General features: G+C 41.5%; 1 protein-coding gene across 1 annotated transcript in view; it reads left to right on the top strand.

Moving 5' to 3' along the window:
• Positions 1 to 1,341: 1,341 nt before the first annotated feature.
• sv2ca (synaptic vesicle glycoprotein 2Ca) overlaps positions 1,342 to 21,407 on the top strand; it is a 31,872-nt gene continuing 11,806 nt past the window's right edge. The window contains exons 1-3 of the mRNA XM_079269898.1: positions 1,342 to 1,441; positions 6,671 to 7,472; positions 20,686 to 20,866. Coding sequence (XP_079126024.1) covers positions 6,887 to 7,472; positions 20,686 to 20,866 — 767 coding nt within the window. The 5' untranslated portion in view covers positions 1,342 to 1,441; positions 6,671 to 6,886. The remainder of the gene's footprint in view (positions 1,442 to 6,670; positions 7,473 to 20,685; positions 20,867 to 21,407) is intronic.

Below are 21,407 nucleotides of genomic sequence, written 5' to 3'. Positions count from 1 at the left end.
CGTCATCTCCCTTTTCCCTCCCTCACTTTCTCCAGGAACCACTCGCAGGTTGCAGAGGCGTTAGGATCTGACATAGCAGGCACACAGGCAGTCAATGTCTCACACATGATCTAAAAAGCCTACTTATCTCTGAGAGCCTGTGTTAGGTTATGCAATAATTGTAACAGGATTGTATAATCTTTGTGTGGTGTTCCTCAATCGTATCATTCCCCCTGAGGTCTTTATTTTTGGGCATAGAACGAATCTAAGTGTTTTGGTGTGCTAAAACAGCATCAAGAAATCAAGGGCTTTACTTACTGCACAGGCATGTATCCAAATTAAACTCAGTGATGTGTGAATTAAATTAAAACATAATTCCTGAACTGTAAATGTGGACCACAAGCTGTAAACAGATGTAAGCACTTATGCTGGTTTTATTGTGTAAAATGAGTTGTGAATGTGATTTCATAAATTCAGAATAGGTGGCGTAATAGCACTGCATATTGCACATGTTCAGGTTTTAGTCATTAAACCAACAATTTCACCTGTGGCCTAGGATGAAGTAGCTCTGTACTTTGATTGAATAGTCTGTCCTCCTGTTCTTGCCCCACTAGGGGTTCAAGTAGAGACCATTTATCCAGATGTGAACAACATGCAAGGGGAGCAGTGCGTACATCTACTGTAAAGTGAATAACATGTCTGGTGGCATTCTTTTTTTAATACACATTTTTTTTTCTAATTATGGGTTGGGGTTCAATGTGATTTATGGCAAGCTTTTTAATTTCTGATCCATTATCTTAATTTGAGCCTTACATCGCTCTCTCTCACATGAGAAGCTGTGACAAACTTTCCGAGTGAGCAGCAGTTGTTTCCTAAACGGACAACTTTCCCCCCAACCGCAAGACCAGGTCTTTAAAAAAAAAAGATGTACTAAGCATTCTCCTGCTTTGATAATCCGTCACATTCATACATTCAGTGGGGTTTTCACTCGTGGTGAACGGGCGCAAACATCGACTCCCCGGCTGAAGCCTGTTTACATTTCGACATTTCTTCTCTGTTTAGCGTTCATGCGTTGCAGCGTTTCACGTCATTCCGTCACCGAACTAGATTGTTCCATCAGATGGAATTACCCGCATCACTCAATGAAATACAAGCATTGATTACACTGCCCCTCTCTTCCTCCCTCTCTTCCTCCCTCCCTCTCTCTCTCTCTCTCCCTCCCTCCCTTCCTCCCACCACCGTCTCTCTCTCTCTCTTTCGCTCTCTCCTTTCCTGGAGTACTGCAGCGACGGAGGACTGCATCGAAAAAAAACCCTCACTGTCGTGCGCTGGCAATTACCTCTGATCTTATTCTACAGTGAAAAAAAAACCCAACACAAGATTTTTTTCCCCTAAAGCGAAGGTGGAGTCTGATGCAATGGGTAACTATCAGCCCAGTTCACTCTCCTCGCCATAAATGACGGTAAGTAGCCTAATTACTACTTTCCCCCTGAAACATGCTGACTTTGTAACACCTCCGAGTTCGAATTGTTTTTTATTTTCAGTAAACTATTTTATGATTAGCTGTCTTAGGACTTACAAGTCATGTTGTTCATGTATTTCCAGCTATATCCAACTAACATGAGTGAAACTGGGACACATCATTATTTATTCACAAGTTTGTGTGTCATTTGTTAAAAGTTGGGATGGTTTCCAGGCATTTTGTTTTTTCTGAGCGTGCACTATTTTCCTCCTGCAAAAGTAGAGAAATTGGTACGATTAAGTGAAAGCAGGCACAATAATTGCCTTATATTACGAATACATGTTTCAGTTCCAGTTTCCTTAGGCTACCTTTTATGCTGTGGAATTCAATTCATTCAGTATTTTAGGGTAACAGGAACGCTTCTCTGAATTATTGATGTAAATCTGGGTTTAACTTAGTGATTTAAGCTACAGGCTACATGAATATGGTCCATCATTGCATTTTCTTACTTGAATTGTAACCTTTAAGTGGTTATTTTGTGTATGATGATCACTGATTGAAGCTCATAGTTTACTTTTTATCAACAAGGATGTATAGTGAAATCCTTGGCATAGTTTCGTAGTGCAATCCAGCCACCTGCCCTGGGGCAGTTAAAGCACTCTGTATACTGCCGCCAAAAAGAGGAGAGGATGCCGGAGCAGGCAACTGACTCATCCGTGAATTGCACCTCATGAGGCAGTGAGCGATTGACAGGCACACAGCCGTTGAACTGGAAATCTATGGCGAAGTGCTTTGTTTGCAATCTGAAGACTGCTGTAGTAGTCCTGCTGTGTTAACACTCAATGTGACCCAATGAAAAAGTGTGGTAAGTGATTGCAGTTTGCAGAATCCATTCCTTTTGCTCACTTCTCATTGATTTCTAGTTTTCTTCTGCCACCGTAAACAAGAATCTTATTGTAATTCAGAATGCCTCTTATTTGCATTCAACAACATCTCCATCTCGAGCATCCACTGATCTGGAATTTTGTTCGTTTTCCTAAAGTGTATGCAGCTCACAGGCTATTCTGAGAGGATGACAATTCATATTCTATTGTTTCAAATACAAAGTACGCTGTTCCAGTGACAATGTACAGAATATAAGAGTTTCAGAAAAAGATTCCGTCTGCACATTTTGTTGACATGCACAGGCAAATAGGGAATTAACAGATTAGGGGCAAGTTAAATCCAAAATTATAGTTAACATTGCATTCAAGAACCTTCTTGTCATCCTCATGTCTGCCAGAATTTGGGAATTGCAGACACAATTTTTGACAGAATGTGCCGCACCTTGCACGCCTTGCCTAATCGGTGTTATTGCGTCATTGCAACACAAGGAGTAAGGTCTGCACCAGCCTGTGGTGGTGGCACATTGTGTTTTGTATCTGTAGGCCCTGTATTCTGTCAGCAGTGAGGTCTGGCAAGGCAGGGAGACCATATGTTTACCAAAAAGATCAAATAGACACCAGCCTTTTCATGATTTCAGTGGATCCAGTATCCAGTATCCAGATTCGGTGTCCTCTAGGATTTCAATCTAAGTTTGGATATTGACAATATTAATACAAACAGGGGAATTCCCTTTTCCTTGGCTATAGGATGTGCATAGAAGTGACTGAAGTCAATATTAACAATGCTAGCTCCTCAAGGTAGGAAAGGCAGACGCCAGCTTGCTGTAGCTGTTTTGAATCTGAATGATGTAACATTAGCATGATGTGCAATCAGCTTTGCTTTGAAGTTTTTGTCACGGGTGGTGGAGCTCTGACGGTTGAAGAGACGTGAAAGGTTTGTGTGCTTTGAAAGATTTTTCGAAATCATTATATTCTAGTCTCCATTTGCAGAAGCAACTCATTTTGTCCTCTCTTTTGACATTCTTTTGCCCTGCCTCCATTTATTCTATACTTCTCATACCCCCCCACCTCTCCCTGCCCCACCACTCAGTCAGTAATGGCATCAGTGCTTGATGAAATCAAGCACTCAAATCAAAGCTTGATGAAACGGAAGACGTCCCGGGCTGGTTGTGCCTCTGCCTTCCAGATGAGGTCACGGGTTCCCGTTTTGATGGGATTACATGCGGCTCTGCCCACTTAAGAGATTGGACGTGCTCTTTCTGATGCTAATAGAACAAACCAGCCGCCAAGCCACTGTGCTTGCGCATGTCATTGAAAGGCAGGACACTGTCACGACACGGGACTGTTTCAATGTACAGTGCACAGACCCTTTAAAATAAGCATCAGGCAGAAAACGGTCGACGTATTTCAAAATTGTATTGCAGCAAAAATTGTAAAAAGATTAAATAAAATAATATATATATATGTACATATATATATATAGAGAGAGAGATAGAAAGCCCGAAGCTGCTCTCATTATTTTGCATCATTCATTTTTTTTTATTGTGTAAGGATCGAGGTCTGGACTACAGGACTGCACTCAGCCAAAAAGGCGCTGTCGATTTTCCTTCAAGTTCTCATGAAAAATATAAAGTATTTGTCTCCTTCAGCATTTATGGGTCAAGCAACCTGAAATTCTGGGACCAGCATTGATTGTTTACTTCCTATTCTAACAACCTGCTTGCCCATAGCAATCAGTTTGGTGACTGCTGGACTCAAGGTAGATTGCCAGCAACAATGACATCCATCCTTTTGACAGTGTATTGCTTGTACAAAGTCTTTATACGCTGATAATTACTGAGTTACGGTTTACATTCTTCAGACCGAGGGTGTTCATAACCACTGTCATTATCACAATGTTTTTTTTCTTTCAGAAAGGTCATTAACAGCTTCATTACTGTTCCGCTTTTGGCTAATGAGTTCATGATAAGCAATGAAAGAGTGAGTTGAAATGGGCTGAGCGGGTCAAACACACATACTCTGGATATTAACATGAAGCATTTAACTTCTCCCAAATAACTTTAAAAGTGTACATAGGGTTTTAAATGGAAAAATTACGATTTTCTGACAAACATGCATTCGTTGGAGCTGAAGAGGAAGCCTGAATGGGAAGCAAAACATAAAGAAGCTGCAGTAGAAATGGAGTGGCTTAGAGACATCATGGAATAAAACAGAGATTGGCTTGTTTGGCAGTGATGGTGGTTACCCAGTTTGGTTGTGAATGCTCCCATTGCCCTCGTCAGCTGCAGTCAGGTGAGGTTGGTTGTCTGTGTGCTCGGGTGTCCTCTGAGCTTCATCACCAGTGACAGTGACTCAACATACACTCTATTGATTCTCTGACAGGCAGGATGTATCCTCTTTTGCCGATGTGTGTATGTGTGTCTGCTCATTTTAAAGAAAAATGATGTGCGATAGCTAACATGACCTGATCCTGAGACAATAAATAGCATTAGTTAGGTGACACCACTGAACTCTGCTATGCTACTAACAGGGTGTTAGCATTACAATTCATTTTTTTCAAAGATGCAGTCGATGGCTGAGTTCCTCACGTAACAAGAAGCTACAATGTTCCACGCTCAAGAAGAACTGTTTTGAGAAACCCTACAATATGTATCTAGGATTTATGCATGATAGCAATCTTATGCAGTAGATATTGTTGTACAGGGCCAAGAGAAAAAAAGAAACAATCATGCCACTAATCATAAGTTAACCTCTTGTAATGTGTACCTCAGCAATGAGCAATTGCATTTGGACAAAGGAAACAAACAGATTTCTAATAAGCAGTCATTATTAATCATCCTTAGGAGTAAAGGGTGTCTTAGGCACCACCGGTGTCAATTAAGGTATTAAACAAAGATCAGTCCATGTGTCAAAGGGTGTGCTCATAACCCCAGAAGTCACCCAATGAGCCAAAAGGGATTAAGAGAGTCACCTTGAATCAGCAGTGTCATTTTGCCAAGTAAAATTGCATTATGGGAGCTGGAGCCGGCCCTGTGATTTGTGTCCTCCTGACAAAGCTTCAGTGTTCATTAGAGGCTGTGGTGAGCAGCTCCTAGACACACGGGAACCGCACACACTGGACAGCTCTGACCACACACACACACACACACACACACACACACACACACACACACACACACACACACACACACACACACACACACACACACACACACACACACACACACACACACACACACACACACACACACACACATATACTGGACATCTATGACCATCTCTACCCTACTTAAAGTATTTACTCTATCTTGTCTTGAAATGTTTGACATAGTTGAAATAGGATTCCTCTCATTTATCTGACTACATTCTTCATCATTTGTAATGTTTTTTAATAATGGTTGTGTCTCTGTCTTATGACACACTTTAGAATAACCAAGCCAGAGTGAACATGTGGAGGCAATGCGATGATGAACTGTGAATCGCAGTTCTGACACTCACATGAAACCATGGTACATCATTTGCGCTGCTATTCTGAGGTCTCCCTCCCATCAGCACTGGCCTGCCAAGATAGCAAAGGGCTTCCCCATCCATGCTGTGAGCACACACTCACATATCTGCATGGCATGTTTAAGTGTGTGAGGGAGTCTCTCTGTATTTATTTACGTGTGCTTCTTACAAGTATGTGTGACTCATTTTGTGTGTTAAACACCTGCCTACACAAACTCAGAGGCCTTGGAGAACAGCTATTGCATATGTGGGGGTTTCTAATAAGAGTCTGTGTCTGAGTGTGCATTTATCTACATATCCACTCATGACCATTTCTCCTTACCGCCTTTCTTTGAACGGATTAAATATGACAGTGCCGTTCTGGTTGGATCGTCACTCTCATTATAATAAACCAACTCTTTATTGGAGGCAAATTGATTTCAGGCAGAGCCTTGTTTATTAGCCTCTGCTCCACAGAGCTGATCATGAGTCGGCAGTTTCAGCATCACTGTATAAAATACTAACCTCTAAAACACTAAGTCCAACTTATGAAACATAAAACGCCCCTAAAAATGTCATATTCATTTTAAATAAAAACTGAATGCGATACAGCAAAACCCTTTTTTCTCACATCACTCCAAATGATTAAAAAACCTGGGAGGGAATGATTAAAGAGGGTATGTGCTGTTTATGGGGTGTCACCTGTTAGTCTGGGATAGCTATGAATATAGAACGGGAGAGATGAGCTATGAGCAGTATCTGATGAACATCTCCCTCTTTTCTCTCCCTTTCCCTTCCTCCTTCTTGTTCTCTCTTATTTATCTGTCTGTCTCGTATACTCTTCCCCCATCCCTCTCAGCCTGGCCGATGATTGCCACCGTCATTGTGGTTTATCTCCTGTGGTGACAGCTGACTCAAGAGTTTTCTTCCCTGCTGCATCTCAAGACCCACTGATCTCACCATTTCTACAATTCCCCCGTCAGTGTACGGCACCCCTCTTGCCCCTCTTGCCCCTCTTTCTTCTACTTCTAAGTATCCTCTGAACCCCCCGTGAAGACCTACTGGTGGAGCCAGAATGGAGGACACTTACAATAACAGGACTTCCCTGGCTAAGGGGGCCAAGGACATGGTCAAGGAGGCCAAGCGGCATGCAAAAAAGAAAGTCAACAAGGTGGTGGACCGCGCCACAGATGAGTACACATCCCACCACAACTACAGCCGATTCCAGGATGAGGGGGACGAAGATGAGGATTTCTACCGGAACCCTCCGAGGCCGGACGGAGACAACGAGGAGGGCTCCAGCGATGCAACAGAAGGCCACGATGATGAGGATGAGATCTATGAGGGCGAGTACCAGGGGATCCCCTCGGCAGGAGATAGCAAGCAAAAGGAGGGCCAAGTGGCACTGGGGCAACCGATGTCAGATGCAACAAGGGACCGTAAGGGACTGGAGCAGGAGAGACAGGCGGACGAGGAGGAGCTGGCCCAACAGTACGAGCTGATCATCCAGGAGTGTGGTCATGGGAGATTCCAGTGGCAGCTGTTCCTGGTGCTCGGGCTGGCACTCATGTCCGATGGGGTGGAGGTGTTCGTGGTGGGCTTTGTGCTGCCCAGCGCAGAGACAGACATGTGTGTGCCCAACTCCAGCTCGGGATGGCTAGGTAAGGGACCCTTCGTGTCTGAGTATTGCACAGTGTGCATGCATCTACGTGCTAACAGGGAAATATTCAATCCTTCCTATTTAATTTAAATTGTTTGATTAATCTTCATTACTTCAATTAGTGTTTTCCAATGGCTTGATTCTCTATTCTTTCATTCTACTGTATATTGCATTGTGGGACAATAAAGTGCCCAAACACTTCATACTTACAATCAGTGGTGTATAGTAACGAAGTAGAAATACTTCGTTACTGTACTTAAGTAGTTTTTTTGGGTATCTGTACTTTACTTTACTACTTATATTTCTGTTGACTTTTACTTTTACTTCACTACATTTTGCAAAGAAAACTGATACTTTGACTCCGATACATTTCCCCTGAAACCTTCGTTACTCGCTACAAAATCAAATCTATCTTTAGGAACAAAATGAATCATGAGACCGACGTCGGGGACTGTGGTGGAACACAGACTGCAAGCAAGCAGGTTTGGTGAATCAGTGGTCCTAGCAGCACGTTAAATCATTGGTTAATCACGTTAATGCGCAATTGCAAACAAGTACTCTCAAAGCCGCGGTGGTTTGATTCCCAGTGATGTCCAGGATGCTACATGCTATAAGCTAGCGGGCGACTACATGAGTAGCATTCCACACAGGACGGGTGGGATGAGGAGAGGTGGATGGGTCAAACAAACACTGGTGTTTCCTCCAGGAGGCAGCAGTTTGTGCCGTGTGTGAAACGAGAAGTCAATGTTGATTTATTTGTGACGTGACTTCCGTACTTAAGCAACGCCACTTCCGTAGATATTTTAACGCAAACCACGATCTTTTCCTGAACCTAACTCAGTAGTTTCATCGCCTAAACCTTAACGTTAGTTGTTTCCTGTGAAGATGGAAGTTTATTTTGAAAAGACAGTATCCATGTAACAAGCCAAAACAGACTCATGTTGCTGGACTTTTGCACGAAAAACGCACGAAAAATGAGGAGTAACTTATCGTAAGATATCAATAAAACGGGGATGAATTTATATCATTGTATAAAGAACGACATGAGAAGATCAATCTCATGTCTGTAAGTTAAATCAGCTATAATCACTCTTTTAAAGTGATTAGTGACTCGTCTAAAACATTTAAAACAGGAATAACTTCAATGGAATCATTCTATACACTGTAGCTTCTTTACATTCTAATAGAATTGTCGTTTGAAGACGAACAGCACATGTTTCAGTTTCAAGTAATGACTGGGTTGTTCCTTTCGGTGCTGCTTTAGTATTGATCATGTTTTGATATTTGAGTCATGTTGTGGATGATCAGATGGAGTTATGATGGCAGCAGTCGCCCAATTGCAGATTCAGCTTGAGCAAAACCTTTGCCTATTGTACAAATCAGGCCCATTTGGCAGGTGTCCTTTCTCAAAACACTGACCTGCTGCATCAAGTGGATATGTTTTGCTGAACATAATATTATGCATTGGCCCTCTACATCCTCTAGTCGGAATGAGCATACTTATAAACGCACTGTTACAACTCCTTCATAGTGTCATGTTGCTTTTCGGAGAATTATGATGATAAGTTCATAGTATATGCAAAAGTATACTTATGTACAATATATTATGTTGAACATTGTTGCTCCTGGATGGATCACAGCCAACCCAATTATGTTCAACACAGCTCCATGTCCTTGGTCATGGTGCCACAGCACTTAAAAGAATAAACTTCATCATTCTCACAATTCTGACCCTTTGCTTTTTTATTAACAGCATTTACATGTACTTTTACTTTCAATACTTAAGTACATTTAATATCAGAAAATTACTTTTGATACTTAAGTACAATAAATATCAGATACTTTAAGACTTTTACTCAAGTACCGGTAGTATTCTAATAGGTGACTTTTACTTTTACTGGAGTCATTTTCCAGGAAGGTATCTTTACTTTTACTCAAGTATGGCTTTTGGGTACTTTATACACCACTGCTTACACTATATAGCGCTGCAGGGATAAATAGATATTTGTAGGCCAAACCTGGAAGTTAGCATTGCACTGGTTCCCGCGACAAAAAGCCAATGGTATTTTTGCCCCGTTTTTAATAATAAGCTCTGTGACAAATGGTAGTTTATGATACTGGCACGTTTTGTTCGGCAAGATAATCTACACAACCATAAAAGTGTTTTTTTAAGCGTTAATTCAATTGTCAGAAGTAAAATCTAATGCTGGGCTATAAACAAACTAAACCACGATTGCATGAGCGTTTATATACACAATAAGGCTATGAAGGCGGATATATGGGTGTGATGACATTTTTAAGTTTCATTTAGCCACTTGTCAGTCAAAATACATGAAAGTATTTCCGACTTATTTTATATCTTAGAACAAAATGTTAAAATCTCTTAGCTTGTGTGAAATACAGACTGTATGCATCTAACCATAAACCCATTCAAAAAAATCATTGACTTCGAGACAAGGGGACCAGAAGTGCAAAAATGCTGACTTATTTCTGGGTTATTGGACAACTTCCTGCAACATTCTTTTACAATGCAACTTTGATATGGAAAAGGAAAGGGTATGCTTACAACATGAACTGAAATCATGAAGGGGCACTCCACTGTCTTCTGTGGCTCTGGAGGAGAAAATAACCCTGATGACGCTTTTCTAATGCTATCAGGGTTTTATATAAAATATTTTTATCAGATAGTCCGCACTACAAACTGGTGGTGCGGAATTTGAAAGATGTTGGTTTACACGTTGCATTGTAGGAAATGTAGGATAATTTGTTTTTGCTGCTTAATCCATGCTGGGGCCTTAAAGTCAGGACATCTCGACCTCTGCTGCAAATACTTTTGTGTTTAGTGTAATAACTTTGTGGAACACGGGGACTGAATCAATGGAGTACACCTCAATGGCCCCCATGCTGTTAAAAGTGTCACATAGATTTTAGGGCCTTGTTATTCCCAAGGAAACAACCTAATCACAGGACATTTGCTAATCAGTATATATGATGGATAACTAAGCAGGATTAATAGCAACACCAGCTAAAACATGTTTATGGCGAGCAGAGGAGTTATTTTTATGGCAGTCTGACCACCAGGTGGTAACAGGTGAAATATTAAGACATACTGAATTTAAAAATAATTTCAATTTCAATCAATTTCAGTTCCACTATAGCTGACTAATTCAGACAAAACTACATGCAAATGCAAACAATTTATGTGTGCAAGTATACTGCATATGAAAATCATGGTTTGAATTCGTATTTCGTGGACTAAAGGAAGGGTCACGCTACTTTCTGTGCAATATCGTTTGTCTTTAAGATAAGATTAGTTTTGTGTGTTCGTACTGTCCCACTTTATCCTCTGTGTTTCGGTCTCTGTGTCAGAATTAAGAGGGTAGCTATCCCTGTGCGCTCTGTGCGTTGAGCAGGAGTCCCAGCAGTCCCTATGGCTGCAGGTGTATAATCCATCACCAGAGAGCTGTATACAGGGGCTGACTCACTGTGTCAGTACCAGAGTGGCGAGGTCATTAATTCAGGCACACAGCCTTCAGACACTAACTGCCACGGTGAGACAATATATCAGCTGCTCCACAACATATGACGCAAAATTGATACAGAGTTTTTCGAGAATGGAGGTTGTGGCTGAAACAGTTGGTCAACATCCGAAATAAGAAACACCCTCTCCTGCATCAAATATTTTCACCGTACTTTTACATTTTCATAGTTTTTATCGGATACAAGTGTTCGTTGCTCTACGTGGGGTTGTCGCTGTAAAATCCTCTCAAGATGTTTTACCTTCATGTTTCTGTCTTTTTCCAAGTACCCATGTAAACTCTTTTCTTCCTCTTTCACCAAGCAAAGTCCTACCGGCATTCACGCTCCACGCTCTGCTTCTCCTTGTTCGTGACTTCAACCTCACCCTCTGTTCCCCTCTCCCACCCTCCATTCTCTATGTGCTGCTCTCTTCTTCTCCCGTCCTCCCCCCATTCTACTCTCCTTTCTCCCACTGATTGCCCTGAGGCTCCTCCCAGTTGAGGTGAACATGATTGGTGTGTGTGTGTGAGTGTGTGCGTGAGCATAGCCTACATGATTACTATGACCTTGGTTGGTATCTATTTAGAGTTTCCCAGACTAATAACTATTGATTAAAGGCAAGGCAAGGCAAGGCAAGTTTATTTGTATAGCACATTTCAACAACAAGGTAATTCAAAGTGCTTCACATGAAACCATTAAAAGCATCAAAACATAAGGCAAAAGAAAAGGAGATTTCAAAAACAATTAAAAAAGTGTAAGAAATAAAATGCAGTAGTAAAATGCAGAAATGCAGGAAATTGATTAATATATTAATTGAAGCCAACACAATGAAGTGAGTTGGTGTTTTTCAGGTTCCATTGCAATATTTCATTCCCTTGAAGTGCAGTCTGTGGATGAATATGATGAGGATGGTCAAATTTTTCATGTACTTCATATAACCTGCTTTTAACCAAGCAGGGCAACAATGTTCTTACTTTGCTGTGACTGACAATAAGATCTTCATAGTGGTCTGGTGGTGGTGATAAAGAATAGCTCTTAGGGGGCATAGGGGCTAGCCACCATTCAACAGACCTGCGTACAGTTTCAGCAATATTTCACGTGGCTTGGTTGTGTGTTCAAATTACCACAATTGGCAGGTTTAGCATGTAAGAAGCCAGTTAGGGATCAATTCCTTGTTGCGGCTGCAGTAGGGGCTCCTACTGGTTGGTTGTAGCTGCACATACGTTGTTATGATCTTGGAAGGAAGATTTTTCCACCTGCATTACACCTTAGTGTGTTTACATGTACTTGAGTAATCGGGGTGCAATCTACTTTCTGCTGTAACCTGATTTCTTAAACATCATGTAGGCTACAGTAGCTATACAAGAAATGCGATTTTGGGATTCGAGAAAAAATATTTTCCAGGATGGATTATACAATAAAAAGCCTTATCGTAACCACTTTTATAAACTTAATTGTGTGAAAAGTGTAACCCTGTTTCTTGTGTTCATGTAATTGAAGTAGATGGTGATTCCAAGTGTTTTAGATGAAGCACCAGGTTGACTGTATGGCCAATGATGTCTGTAAAGTGGAACTGGCCATTTTATAGGAATAACAGGCAATACACAATCCTAATCCCCCCAAAATAGTTGTTATTAATTATATTTTTTGGGAGAATTTTAAAAACATTTTAATGACAGTTTCGAAAATAGCTGTTTGGTGTTTGGTTAGTTCCACCTGTGTTGGACTCCATTCATTGTTGCATTGTGTAGCTCCATTACACTTACAGGCAGAGACAGAGGCGAGCTGCACGGACTGAGCGGAGTGTCATGGGATAATGCAGTTCGAGAAACGCAAAGGCCTGAATTGGATGGATGACTAAAATGCTGATTAGATGAGAGAATTCCTTTTGGTCCTACCAGTATCCCAATGTCGCTGGGATCTTTGATGCCTCTTGAGAATGAAGGATGGAGAGTTGTGGTAGGGGGATTTGAAATACTGTAAAAATATTTTTTACATAAGATACGTTATTATAAGAGAGGACGACGTGGGAATGAAGCAGGAAGGAAAACAAGGACTGGGAGATGCAATACGTGTGATTAACAGGGGAGAGGAGAGAAGGGGGGGACAGCTTTGAAGCAGAGAAATTGCCAAGTTAGAGAGGAGTGATGGGGTGAGCGGTGTGGGTGGATGGGAGCGAAGGGGTGGGAGATTAGTGGTATTCAGTACACCAACAATGTGAGGGAGAGGCTCAGCTATCAACTCAGCCACAACAGACAATGGGAACGCATCACCCTATCATTACTTATTTGTTCTCTTAGGCTGTCCTTTCTCTGCTGAAGACTCCCCTCATTTCTCTCTCTGACTCTCTCAACTCGGCTCTCCTCGTTTTCATTTAACCATCCATCTCTCCCGCTCTGCCATCGATACTTTCCCCCTCCTTTCTTGTTTCCGCTCTACTTAATCTTCTTTTCCTTACGTCCCTGTCCTCCGATCTCTTATACCTTTTTCCTTCTTTCTTGGGCTTCCTTATGTCCCAGCTTCACTCTCCATCTCCTCTCAAGGTCCATCTCCACAGTGCATCTCCCTCTTTGTCTCTTTTCTTCACCCGTTGTTCCCCCTCTTACTCCCTGCCTGTTTGAACCAGCTGACAGGCTGTGTGGGGCTGCGCGGATCAGGGGCGGCTGAGCATGGCTAAACTGCAGTAAGATTGCAACGTCACTGCAGAGATTACACTACTTGTGTAGCGATTGTGAGGATGTGTGTGGGGGTTTGGGGGGATGACAGGACTGAGGGTGTGTGTGTGAGTGTGTATGGACCAAACCTGCTGCCACCAGCAATATCAGCCAGAAGTAAACCCTAACTGCTCGCTCTTATCAGAGGTTCATAGCATCACGATATTTCATGGAAATTATCCACAGTGTTTAGTGTAATGATGGTTGTATCATTACTGATGCTGAGTGAGTCATTTTAAACCCTGCACTCTGAGCCCCATAATAGGTTACTTTCATATAGATTTCATTGAAATCCTGCTCCCACTGATATGACTTAAATATGACAAAAAGCTTCAATCTCTTTTTCTGCGGAGGTGGCAGAAGACGGAGGCATAAATCCGATCAAACTGACACGATGTAGTACAAATGTGATTACACGCTGCTCGGTGTAAAGAAGCTGATGACAGTGAAGCAAAGAGGAAACTAAGGCAAATAAACGAGAGGGATGCACAGAGGGGAAGAGAGGGGAACAGGAGTGGAGAGGGGAGAAGGAGAGGAGAAATGAGGAAGGGAAGTGAGAAGCGATCCAAGAAATTGGAACGCAATGGGAGTGGACACAAGCTGAGAGAAAGAGAAATGGAGGAAAGGTTGGAAAGAGAGGCACAAAAGGAGAGAAGAGCTGAGGGACGAGAGAAGGAGGAAAAATAAGATCAAAGTAGCGATGAAGAGATTGAGAGAAAGACAGAAATAGAGAGAAGGTGAAGGAAAATATCTAACTGGGAGAGGTACCACAGTGTTGTTGTTGCGCGCACCAGGCATGCTGTGATAGTATCATCATTATGAATAAAACAGGACGGGTGTTTTGCGCGACGCCGAAGCAGTTTGTAGCGCTATGAGTGAAGAGCATCAAAGCATGAAATCAGAGAAGAGGTCGTGATGCAGCTCAGCGCTCCCACGGCTCTCAGGGGACTCCTCTGGATGTGAAAGGACAGAAAACACTGCACCAGGGCCTTCCCTTTCCTCCCCTCTTCCCTCTCATTCTCTCACACTGTCTTGCAATTACTGAACTCTCCTCCCTCATTACCTTTTTCTCTCTTTTGTCACCCCGCCTCCACCCTTCGTTGCTTTTGCTCTTTCATCTGCTGCTGACATATTTCCTCTGCTTGCATTTGTGCTTGCTCCTGCAGACATTTTCATTTTTTTTTATCTCCCCTCCTTCATATAGTTAACCAGTTGCTGTTTTGTTCCAAAAGAGATTGTAATATTTGAATCTGTGAATTCGATTTACTCCTTGGTTTCGTGTGTTTGTTTGTGTGTGTGTGCGTGCGTGTGTGATGAGCCTCTCCCTTACATTGATGTTGGCAGTGTTTTACTCTACATGTCTTATTCCTTAGAATTTGTCAGCCTGTGATTTTGCTGAATATTAACCATTCCTGGAGATGTGTTTTGACATATCAACGGAGTGTCACGGGGCAAAACCTTTTGCTTCTTCCTGAGAGGTCTCCTGACACACTGTCATTTTCTGATGGTGCTCAGAGTCTATATAGGTCATCAAGTCCAGCATTCAGCTGCTTTTCACACTACGGTGAAATGTCTGAACCAGTTGGCATCCATTGAAGGAGTTTTGCTTCTGACGTGTCTTATCAGTTCTTCAGAAAGTGAACATTTCTCCCGTATAAAGCCTTTACATTTCATTTCTCTGCAGTTTCATCTCAAAGTCGATTGAGGGTATCCTTCTTCTTAATCCACAAGCCTAAGAAAGGACCTTCACGTATAGGCCCACTAAATCAATTTTAAGACAGTACTGAGTGATAACACTCAGAGAAGGGGCTATATTAAATGATACACTGTATGGTTGAAACCTTGTGGTCCAACGGTATCAATTCCAGTGTGTTCATACTGATCTACTGTAGCCTGAGCATCAGTCTAATGAAATGTGTGGAGACATTTCACGGGTGATGTAGGTTATACTGTTAAATTGAGGTGGATTACTGAACACAACTGTTCACAATATGTTTCTTCATTTGCTTGAATTGTGTCTATTTGCATGTGTTTTATTAATTTGCAGTGTGTTGAGCACTGTACTGAGGGCAGCATCCCAGACACGTATATTTTACTATGTAGTGAGATTTTTGTTGATGTGTAAAAATGATAATACCATGGTCTGTGAAAAGACAGCAAAACTGAACTGCTAACTACAATTAGCATTCTGATAGATAGGTTTGTAAAGAATGTCTCATCAGTGTGTCCGTTCCTGTGAAGGGCTTTTCAACCTACGATTTTGCTGCAGTGTAGTAACTGCTTGGTTCGACTCCGAGAGCTACTGAAAATGTGACTCTATCACTATGACATCACACTGAAGGTGAAGTGTGACTCATAATAAAATCATATAGAAATCTCTCTTGGGACAGAAGACATATGTAGCATCATTTTCTGACATGACAGGTTATTGCCACCCAAACTGTCTTTTGTTAATGAGACAGACCTCATAATGGCTGTGCTATTTTGGGATTATATTACCCTTCAGTACACTACTTTCCACTTTCCTGGTGCGGGCACTGCTGACATCATACCCAGAGATATCATGCAGCAAGTCGGACGGAACATCAATAAATTCATTACGTAATGGACTGTCCTGTGAGGGATGTACTCCTTAGTCAACAGTTTTATTGATTTTTTTAAGGACATTAAAGTAACAGAGATCAGAGGTTATTTCTCATTTGTCTGTTTTGTGCTAGTATCTCTAAAACATAAAAGAATAAACCTTTATTGTTCGTATGAAAGTGGAGTGCTGAATAAAAAGGCCTCTGGATGTTTGAATGCATGACAATTAAATGGGTGGCCAGCGGGTGTTTCCCTATGCACCATACATCTAGCCTCTCCTTAATGAAGCAAAAGTAAACTGTGCACAGACTGAAGACCGTTAAATTCAGAGTTGAATTTATGGTCCCTTCAGGCGAGTATCTAGATGGCTGCCAAATGTGACAGATAGACGAGGTTTGACCCCTGAAGCGAGAGAGTCAAACAGATATCTGCTCACAGCAGAGCAGAAGAGACCTGATTGCAGACATTACAGAAAGGCAATGCATTAAGATTATTGTAATGTGATGAACAAAGAGTCCCTATATGGCCGAGTCATATCACTCCATATATGACTTCAACTTTCACATTCTCTTTTTTGTGGGTGGAATTATGAATACACGTATCCTCTCTAAGTCATGTTTACGTGTCTGAATATGGAGGAAGACAAGACACGACTGCAATATTATCTGATATTAAAACTATTCTTGGGTTTAACCTGGAACACAAACCTCAAAAAATGTACTTCTAAATGGAGACAAATCCAGTTGGAGTTGCTCTTTGCGGCACACACTGTATGTCCACGGAGGCTGCTAACCACACAATGCCACATACGATGTAGCATAAAGCAGGTATCATAGGCTCCACTCTCCAGGGCAGAATCATGATGATCAGTGAGGGAAGACAATGTTGTGTTGTCGGAGCATTGATCCCATTTGTGATGAGAGAGATTAAAAGAGAGCAGAAGGCCCCTTTGTAGAGTCACCCCGCATTACTGTTCACATTTGTCTCCCCATTGATCAGAGCCTGTTTTCAGTCTTTAACACACTGTATTTACTTATCAACGTTAGAGTGAGTTACTGGGTCTGAGGGTTTTCAAATAGGGTGTCAGGTTCATTGCCATCAGTCAGTGAACCAAGTTTTACGATAGCAGGAGCACTATTGCTTTGTTTTGGAAACTATACCTGTAATATCCCAAATCATATTTGACCAAAATATTTTACAGTTAAACACATGCATTCCCCAAGTGTTTAACTATAAAACATTTTGAGTGATGTCAGCATTTGCATCTAACAGCAGTCTATTTTTTTACCCTTTTCAAAATGGCGTGATCAACTATAAGTTTAACATTCCACATGTCAGTCAGTCATTCAACATAACTTCCATGGCGCCTTATTTGCTACCGTCGACAGGCTAAGAAACCCTCCAGTGTCGGTAGCTGCTGAGCTCCAATCCACTTTGGCATGCAATCAATTTGCCTCCTTTTTTACTGACAAAATTCAGAAAATTAGACAAGCAGTCAGTGCCTCCACACCAACCACAGGATATGTGTTGTCCCGATCTAACATCCATTCAAATATCATGACACAATTTCATTCAATCGACCGTAGAAGCCTAGAAGACATTATACAACATCTGAAGTCATCCTCCTGCTGCTTGGATATTCTACCAACACACTTTTTCAAAAATATTTCAAACTGCATGACCACTGATCTCTTACAAATTGTAAACACATCCCTTCTCTCAGGTGTCTTCCCACAAGCCATAAAAACTGCAGTCATTAAACCGCTCCTAAAGAAGGCTAGTTTAGACTCCGCAACGATGAAAAATTATAGGCCAATATCAAACCTCCCATTTTTAAGTAAAATAATTGAAAAAGCGGTTTTCCAACAGCTGACCAACTTCTTGACCGTAAATAACTGCTTTGATGTTTTCCAGTCAGGCTTTCGACAGCACCACAGCACTGAAACTGCTCTTGTTAAGGTTTTCAACGACATCCACTTAAACACAGACAATGGCAGAAGTTCAGTCTTAGTGTTACTGGATCTCAGTGCTGCATTCGACACGGTCGACCATGCCATACTCCTAGAAAGACTAAACATCTGGGTGGGACTCTCTGGTACAGCACTTAACTGGTTTGAATCCTACTTGAAGGACCGAGAATACTTTGTGTCTGTAGCTGATTACACATCAGAGCTGACTAAAATGAGATGTGGTGTTCCCCAAGGTTCAATACTGGGGCCTCTTCTGTTCAACATCTACATGCTTCCACTCGCTCAGATTATGGAAAACAACAAAGTGTGTTATCATAATTATGCAGACGACACACAAATCTACATAACTATGTCACCAGGGGACGATAATCCCATACAAGGGCTGGGTAACTGCATTTAACAAATCAACAACTGGATGTGCCAGAATTTTCTTCAATTAAACAAAGATAAAACAGAAGTAATTGTTTTTGGTACCAAGGACGGACAATTGAAAATCACCGCTCAGCTTCAATCACTAATGTTACAACCCACAAACCAAGCCAGAAATCTAGGTGTAGTTATGGATTCAGACCTCAACCTGAACAGCCATATCAAGACAATTACAAAATCAGCCGACTATCACCTGAAGAATATATCAAGGATTAGAGGACTTATGTCTCAACAGGATTTGGAAAAACTTGTCCACGCATTTATCTTCAGCAGACTGGACGACTGTAACGGTGTGTTTACAGGTCTCTGTAAAAAGTCCGTCAGAAAGCTGCAGCTGATTCAGAACGCTGCAGCTCGAGTCCTCACTAAGACCAGGAGGGTGGATCACATCACTCCAGTTCTGATGTCTTTGCACTGGCTTCCTGTCCAACAAAGAATTGACTTTAAAATCCTGCTGTTGGTTTACAAAGCACTGAATGGTTTAGGGCCAAAATACATCTCTGATCTGCTGCTACCTTATGAACCATCCCGACCCCTCAGGTCGTCTGGGACCGGTCTACTTTCTGTTCCCAGAGTCAGAACTAAACATGGAAAAGCAGCGTTCAGTTTTTCTGCTCCACATATCTGGAACAAAGTCCCAGAAAGCTGCAGGTCTGCTGAGACCCTCAGCTCATTTAAATCAAGATTGAAGACTTTTCTGTTTGCTGCTGCCTTTAATTGAACCACATTCAATTAATATATTAATCAATTTCCCGCATTTCTGCATTTTACTACTGCATTTTATGTCTTACACTGTTTTAATGAATGTTCTTAATTGTTTTTAAATCTCCTTTTCTTTTGCCTTATGTTTTGATGCTTTTAATGGTTTTATGTGAAGCACTTTGAATTACCTTGTAGTTGAAATGTGCTATACAAATAAACTTGCCTTGCCTTGCCTTGGCGGCGCAAGCTTAATTTGGCTCCATATTTTAATTTGACACTTCACCATTTGCCAGCGGAGGATTTGGCTGAGAGTCTGTGTCGAGTGACTTTGAAAAATGTCATTCCACTGCACTTAAATAAGAATGATGTTCTTTGGTGAATGGCAATATCATCAGAGTAAAAAACTAAAATCTGTGAAGGTCATCAGTTCAAACCATGAGCAGGGAGGGACAGAGTGTTGTTTTTTGATGGCCTTGCCACTGTGTCGTGTTCTTTGGCTGAAATGCTTTATTAAGAATAGAAGCTTCAGCAGAGAACTCTTTAGAGATCTCTCTGGAGTGCAAGTCTGTTACTATATTAACATGTTAAAGCGTCTGTAATCAATATTTTTACATTAACAATTGACACATGACCACTTGTATACGTGAAAGGTGTTGCTGGTAGTGACAAGCTCACAGACTCTGCAGTTCCCCTCAGCTCTACCGAGCTTTATAGCGTACAATTGGTCATTGTATAACTTTACTGTTTAGGTTCATTCACATTGTTTTTTCGGCCACAGTGAACAGTTGTGTTCAGCAAATAGCTCTTAAAACCCACTGTACACCATCTGCTCAGCAGTTAGTGGAGACATAAACAGAGCTAAAAGGAGAGTGAATATTAGACTTGGTGGTCACCAGTGACACAACTCTAAATTATGCTCCGTATCTGCTGGATGTTTACAGAGGCAACTGTTTGCCAAGTGAAGTTTGTTAAGTTGATAACATGTGTTCACAGCTTGTTTCCACTGCTCGGACAAAAAATCTATTGTTGCAGGTTTGCGAGGATAATATAGCAAATTATGTGTGAAAATAAGATTGTGGGAGGTGACTCATTTGTTCCCTTACAGATAAAACCTGATGAGAGGGCTGGCACTAAAATCATCTCCATTAGGTGACCAATGAGATCATCTTCCAAAATGTTGTTGCAGTCACAGATAGCAAAACATACAACCTCATATAAACATATGAGAGGTGTGAGGTAATGTATTGTATATTATGGTGAACACAAATCAGACCCTTCTCTCTCCTTCTCTTTCCAGGCAGTGTTGTGTACTTGGGGATGATGGTTGGAGCGTTTTTCTGGGGAGGCATGTCAGACAAAGTGGGTCGCAGACAGTGCCTCCTTATTTGCATGTCCACAAACGGCTTCTTCGCCTTCCTGTCATCCTTTGTCCAGGGATACGGCCTCTTCCTCCTTTGCCGTCTCTTTGCAGGCTTTGGGTAAGTCTGGTAAAGTTCGAGGTCATTTCGGGGACTGACGAGGATGCCAAGCCGTCCGTATGAATGATTTGTGAAAAGTCAGGCACCTCAAAATCTCCTTTTTTTTTGGCAACAGAATGGTCACACTATCTGAACATGTCCAGAAAATGTCCAAAGTCAAGGTGTGCATCAGGGCTGAATCAGTGAGAGTAAACAATCATTATCTGTGAGGCTGCATCTATTTGAGGAATGTTTCAGTATGTCTCTGTCTTTCCTAATTATTACTCCCTTTGTTGACTTACACTAAGGAATTGTTGAAATTGTTGAAAAGAGTTGAAATAAATTTCCTGTAATGATTACGTAAAGCTGTTTTATTTGCTGCCGCACAACAAGTTTGTAGGTTCTCACTTTTTTTTACCATAGAGGGTTTACATCTGTCCCTCTAAATATAATATTCTACAGAGCAGTAAAATGTAATGCTGCAATACAGAGCAGTAAAACCTATCGACGGTCTGTGTCTAAGTTATTGCCAGTGACATTCTCACTCCATAAAGAACACTTC

Source organism: Melanostigma gelatinosum (genome assembly GCF_949748355.1).
Source record: "Melanostigma gelatinosum genome assembly, chromosome: 6".
Lineage (NCBI taxonomy): Eukaryota > Metazoa > Chordata > Actinopteri > Perciformes > Zoarcidae > Melanostigma > Melanostigma gelatinosum.
The sequence above is the reverse complement of the archived record's forward strand: the minus strand, read 5'-3'. Positions and strand labels throughout refer to the sequence as shown.